The 6,978-nt window shown below is 21.3% G+C and overlaps 1 protein-coding gene across 1 annotated transcript; it reads right to left on the bottom strand.

Moving 5' to 3' along the window:
- Positions 1-861: 861 nt before the first annotated feature.
- LOC126184158 (uncharacterized) lies at positions 862-1,725 on the bottom strand. Its single transcript, XM_049926527.1, has 2 exons — positions 1,425-1,725; positions 862-1,313 (listed from the first exon to the last, which is right to left on the bottom strand). The coding sequence occupies exons 1-2, from the start codon at positions 1,723-1,725 to the stop codon at positions 862-864; spliced, it is 753 nt and encodes a 250-aa protein (XP_049782484.1).
- Between the last annotated feature and the right edge of the window lie 5,253 nt (positions 1,726-6,978).

The following is a 6,978-nucleotide window of genomic DNA, read 5'->3' as shown; positions in this document are numbered from 1 at the left end:
AATCATAATGATATTAAATAATAAAATGGATTTAAAATCTAATATTAATGTTAAAGATATAGTTCATACATAAAAATATAAAATTTTTAATTATGTTATTAATGATAAAATAAAATTTGAATAAAAAAAACGATTTAAAAAATGGATAACTAGTGAATTACTTCCTACAATTAGAAAAACAGGTCAATATAATAAACTAAATAGTATTTTTATTTTATATAACAGTCTATGAAAAATAAATATTTATAAAATAAATTAAAATGGATTTGGACAATTTAATATTTAACAATAAAAAATTTAATGTTGTTATATATAATGAAAAGCCATGTTTTAAAGGAAAAGATATTGCTGAAATTTTAAATTATAAAGATACAGATAAAGCAATTAGAAATTTTGGTGATGATGAAGATAAACTAATATTAGAAAATATAAGGCCCTCCAATTTGGAGGGTCTATCGTATAATGAAAAAAAAATACAATTTATATTACTGAATCTGGTTTATATTCATTAATTTTATCATCTATCTTTATTTTAGATTTTAAAGACTAATGTATATATTTTTAATGATTATATAAATTTATCTTATTATTATATGTATGTACTTATTATATATTTAACTAAAACGTTTATTATTATATATTATACAAAAATGTTTAATAGATTTTTATATATTTTTATTTTAGATTTTAAATACTAATGAATATATCTTTAATTATTATATATATTTATCTTATTATTATATGTATGTACTTATTATATATTATTCTAAAATGTTTATTATTATATTTGATTGATTTTTATATTTTTTATTTTTTGTATTTATTATTATTTTTATTATGTATTTAGTTTTCATTATATATTTATATGTATATTCTTTTAATATTACTTCTACACATAGGACATGTATCATTTTCTCTTAACCATATATCAACACATTTTTTATGAAACACATGTTTGCATTTAGTTTTCACAAATAGTCCATCATCAGCAATTAAACATATAGAACATTCAGTATCATCAGATTTTTCTAATATTTCATAAGGTGACATTTGTTTTTGTATGAATGAGTCAGATAGGTTTTGTTTTAGTAAAATATATTCCCAATGAACTTTATCTTGAAATTCTATTATAAATTCTTCAGATAACATTTGTTCAGATGATATACTTCGCCAATCTACTTTATCTTCAAATTCTCTAATGAATGGTTCAGATAAATGTTGATGATGTGATATTCTACCCCAGTGTACTTTGTCTTGAAATTCTCTTATTATATCTTCTGACAGTGTTTGATAACTTGACACTTGATCCCAATCTAAATTATCATGAAATAATCTTATAGCATCATCAGATTAATTTTGTTTAATTGATATCCTAAACCAATCTAAATTATCATGAAATGTTGTAATGAATTCAATGGATAAACCACGATGACTTGAAATTCTATCCCATTGATAGTCAGTAAATGGGTTTTTGTTTTTAATATAATCAACAATCATATCAGCATATGTTTCATTGCTTTCATACAGTTGATGTAACAGTTTAAAATCCATTTTTTTAAATATACCATGAATCAATTCAATTAGTTGTTGTTCTCTAGCATTTGGTTGATTCACTTGTATATTATTAATGAGATCAATTAGTTGTTGTTTTTTCATTTTAGAATAACCTTCTATTCCTAATAGTTTTGCTTTAGCTTTTAATTCTTTTAGGTTTAGGTTATCCATTTATGAGATATATTTTTTTAAGAGAAAATAGATATATCCATATTTATTAAAATATAGTAATTGAATATTATTATGCATAATAATAAGTAATAAATATTAAATAAATAATTATAGTATATATAAAAAAATAATTCAAATATATTATTTTATATATTATATCAGTAAAATATATTAATTGAATAATTAATATATCTAAAATAATTAAAATATATCAATTGAATAAATATTAAAGGTAGTAAAATAATATTATTCCAATGATAAGAAATTAAAGTATAATTATTATATCTAGTTGCAAAATATATTAACAGAATAATTAGGTATATATTTATGTATCAGTAAAATATATTAATTGAATTTTTATAATATCTAAAATAATTAAAATATATTAATTGAATAAATATTAATGATAGTAAAAATATTATTTCAATAATAAGTAATTAAAATATAATTATATAGTTATTATATCTAGTTATAAAATATATAAATTGAATAATTAGTATAGCTATTAAAAAGGATAAATTCATTAAATTAATAATTAATATATCTATTAAAATAATAATCATATGTCAATTGAATAGTTAGTATTTCAATTATAAATTAGTAAAACACGTAAATTAATAAATTTTATTTCTATAAAAATATATTAACCATATTAATAGAATAATTAGTATATCAATACAAGTAAGAAAAATATATTAAATGTATAATTATTTTATCTACAAAAACGATAAATCTCTATCAAATAAAATATATTAGTTGAATAATTATTATTTCTATAAAAATGATAAATCTGTATCAAGTAAAATATATTACTTGAATAAATATTATATCTAGTAAAATATATTATTGGAATAAATATATATGTATATGTATATACTAAAATATATTAGTTGAATAATTCCTATATACAGTTAAATAAGTTAATTGAATAAAAAATAGATATAATTGGTTGTAATATTGTATATAAAGGAATGATTGACAGATCAGATAAAAAGGTACATGTATTAGAATTTAGACAACAATAGAGTTTTTAAGTGTAATAAATGGATACAACTAAGAAATGTTGTAGATGTAAAGAAGATAAAAATATTAATGAATTTCATTTTGATAAATTTGTAAAAGATGGACATCGTAGAGTATGTAACCAGTGTGCATGTTATCATACTAAAAGATATTATGAAGCAAACAAAGATAAATTATTTGAAAAGGTAGCATGTGAATGTGGTAGAATTGTAGCTAGATGTAAACTTAAACAGCATGAAAAATCATTAATTCATTCTGATCTTATAAAAGAAAAAGAATCTATAAATATCTACTAATTCTTTATATAACCATATGTTGTATAGAGTATAATATTCTGAATAATAATTATATAAGTAAATAGATACATCTAACTATATCTAGTTATCAAAATAAGGCTAATAAATATCAGTTATGTAATATAAAAAAACACAAAAGAGACAACACATACAGACAACAATTAGTTTACTTTTTATCCCTAATAAATAGATATATCTGTATCTATTTGTAAAAATACAGTTACCAAATATTCTGAATAATAATTACATAAGTAAATAGACAACAAAAATAATAGTTTTCTTCCTTAATAAATAGAGCTATCATAATGGAGATGAAGATGAATGAACTTAGAGCAATAGCTAAAAGCATAAAGATTAAAGGTTACTCTAAAATGCGTAAAAGTGAATTAATGGATTTATTATTTCCACATACAATTGATATTGCTAAGGAATCTAATAAAAGAAAAAGAACAACTAAACATGTATCTATTGCTAATATAGAAGATAAAGATCCATCAACAATGAATATTAGTGAACTTAAAACTATAGCTAAACATTTAAATATAAGTGGATATTCTAAATTATGTAAAAGTGATTTGTTACAGTTGATTCAAAATACTCAAACACAATTTCCATTTGCTACAGATATATTTGAACATCCAAATGAACGAAAAATTCATGTTTATCATTCAATTGAAAAAGCATTCCAAAATAGGCTACAAACATACAATATTGAAAACAATATTGAAATCAAAGACCCACAACATATTATGACATCAGCTAAACCTATTATACATAAGTTAATAAAAGATAATCTTAAAATATACAATGGATTAAAAGTTAATTTAATATTGTATTGTGAATTCAAATTGAATACTACAAATGAAATGAAAGAATTTAGATTCTCAACATACAACTATACAATTACAAATGAAAAAGATCTAAATAAATTTTATACAAAAGGTAAACGTGAAATGTTAAAACGTATGTATGATTTTCAAGATAGAGGATCAGGATGGATGTTAAATAGAATAATTGGATTACAGTTAGGCATTAACAAATATATACCATTACGTGGTTCATCTTATATGGAATTACCACTTAAAATACGAAGTAAGAAAGCATGTGTAAATGTTAAAAATAATGATCAAAAATGTTTTCTATGGTCTATAGCATCAGCATTATATCCAGTTGATCGTAATCCTGATCGAACTAGCAATTATAAAGACTATATTGATGAATTAGAAGCTAAAATTGGTTCAATAGAATATCCAGTTAAAATTGATAATATACCTAAATATGATTGTAAACTTAATATATCGATTAATGTATATGCATACAATGAAAAATATGAAATATATCCATTAAAGACAGCTAAAGATAAAAAACCAAAACATGTTGATTTATTATATATGAAAAATAATAATGAATCACATTATTGTTGGATTAAACATTTATCACGTTTAGTTAGATGTCAGAAAACAATGCATCATGGTAAAATTCATCTATGTAAAATGTGCCTACAACACTTTAATTCAGAAGATAAATTAAGTATACATAAAATCGATTGTTCAAAACATGAATCATCTAAAATTATTATACCTCAAAAAGGTGAATATATAACATTCACAAACTATAATCATACCATGCATGTTCCATTTGTTATATATGCTGATTTTGAAAGCTTATTATTGAAAATGGATAACTCTACACCAAACCAAAATAAATCATACACACTGAAATATCAAAAACATGAACCATCTGGATTTTGTTACTATGTGAAATATATTCATGGTCATTATAAAGATCCAGTTGTATATAGAGGACAAAATGCAGCTAAAACATTTATAGAAATGATAAAAAATGAAGTTGATGAAATTGGTGAAATATATTCACAAATTGAACCAATGAATAAGTTAACAGATGAACAAATAAAAATACATAATGAATCTAATAATTGTACATTATGTAAATCAGTATATACACCAGATAATAAAAAAGTACATCATCATGATCATTTAACTGGTAATTATATAGCACCATTGTGTAATGAATGTAATCTTAAACTTCAACAACCAACATTTGTACCAATATTCTTACACAATCTAACTGGTTATGATTCACATTTATTTATTAAAGAACTTGGTTATGGTAATAAAGATATTGATTTGATACCGAATAATGAAGAAAAATATATTAGTTTTGGTAAACAAACAAGTAAGTTACAAATGAGGTTTATTGATACATTTAGATTTATGGCATCTTCATTAGATAAACTATCATCTAATTTATCAAAAGATAAAATGCTTAATATTAAACAATTCTTTAATGATGATGAAATAGATTTAGTTATTAGAAAAGGTGTTTATCCATATGATTATATGGATGATTGGAATAAATTTAATGAAACACAATTACCATCTAAAAATGAATTCTATAATAAACTAAATGAATGTAATATAACTAATGATGATTATAAACATGCACAATTAGTATGGAATAAATTCAATATTAAAAATCTAGGTGAATATCATGATTTATATCTAAAAACAGATGTGTTGTTAATTGCTGATGTATTTGAAAACTTTAGAGATACATGTATGAAATCATACGATTTAGATCCAGCATGGTATTATACAGCACCTGGTTTATCATGGGATGCAATGTTAAAAATAACTAAACAACCACTTGAATTATTACATGATTATGATATGATTTTAATGGTTGAAAATGGAATAAGAGGTGGTATATCACAATGTTGTAAAAGATATGTAAAAGCAAATAATAAATATCTAAATGATTATGATAAAAATAAAGAATCAAATTATCTAATGTATTTAGATGCTAATAATCTATATGGTTATGCCATGTCACAATATCTACCTTATGGTGGTTTTGAATGGTTAAATTATCCTGAATTTTATATAAACTATTGGAATAAATTTATAATGAATATGAAAGATGATTCTGATACTGGATATATATTAGAAGTAGATTTAGAATATCCAATTGAATTACATGATAAACATAAAGATGTACCATTAGCACCAGAAAACATGGGTAAACTATTAACTACATTATATGATAAAACAAAATATGTTGTACACTATAGAAATTTAAAACAATATCTATCATTAGGAATGAAATTAAAAAAGATACATCGTGTTTTAAAATTTAATCAAAGTGATTGGTTGAAAAAATATATTGCTTTTAATACAGAAATGAGGAAAAAAGCAAAAAATGAATTTGAAAAAGATTTCTATAAACTAATGAATAATAGTGTGTTTGGAAAAACAATGGAAAAATTATGTAACAGAGTTAACATAAAATTAGTATCAGATGGTAGAAAATGTGATAAATTAATAGCTAAACCTAATTTTAAACATAGAACAATATTTAATGAAAATCTAGTAGCTATTCATATGAATAAAACTGAAATTAAATTTAATAAACCAATTTATATTGGTATGAGTATATTAGATTCATCAAAAGAATTAATGTATAATTTCCATTACAATGTAATGAAACCTAAATTTGATACAAATATTGAATTATGTTATCAAGATACAGATAGTTATATATACAATATAAAAACAGATGACTTTTATGAAGATATGAAAAATATGATTGAACATTTTGAAACAAGTGATTATGCAACAAATAATGTGTACAATATACCACAAATGAACAAAAAGGTATTAGGAAAAATGAAAGATGAATGTAATGGTAAAATTATGAAAGAATTTATTAGATTAAGATCTAAAATGTATGCATATAAAGTAAATGAAAAAGAAACTAAAAAATCTAAAGGTGTTAAGAAATGTGTTGTAAATAATAGAATAACATTCGATGACTATAAAGATTGTTTATTCAATAAGAATGAACAATATAGAACTATGAATTTAATTAGAACCATTAAACATGAAATATATACAGTTGAACTAAATAAGATAGC

The sequence above is a fragment of the Schistocerca cancellata genome, chromosome 4 (genome assembly GCF_023864275.1).
Source record: "Schistocerca cancellata isolate TAMUIC-IGC-003103 chromosome 4, iqSchCanc2.1, whole genome shotgun sequence".
Taxonomy (NCBI): Eukaryota; Metazoa; Arthropoda; class Insecta; order Orthoptera; family Acrididae; genus Schistocerca; species Schistocerca cancellata.
This window is presented reverse-complemented; position numbering and strand designations above follow the sequence as displayed.

What these genes read in the sequence shown, in the direction of transcription:
- LOC126184158 (XM_049926527.1), bottom strand. Translation starts at nt 1,725, where the DNA reads ATGGATAACCTAAACCTAAAAGAATTAAAAGCTAAAGCAAAACTATTA. An exon ending in TAGAATTTCAAGTCATCGTG is followed by an intron (nt 1,314 to 1,424) that starts GTTTATCCATTG and finishes ATGATAATTTAG; the next exon opens with ATTGGGATCAAGTGTCAAGT.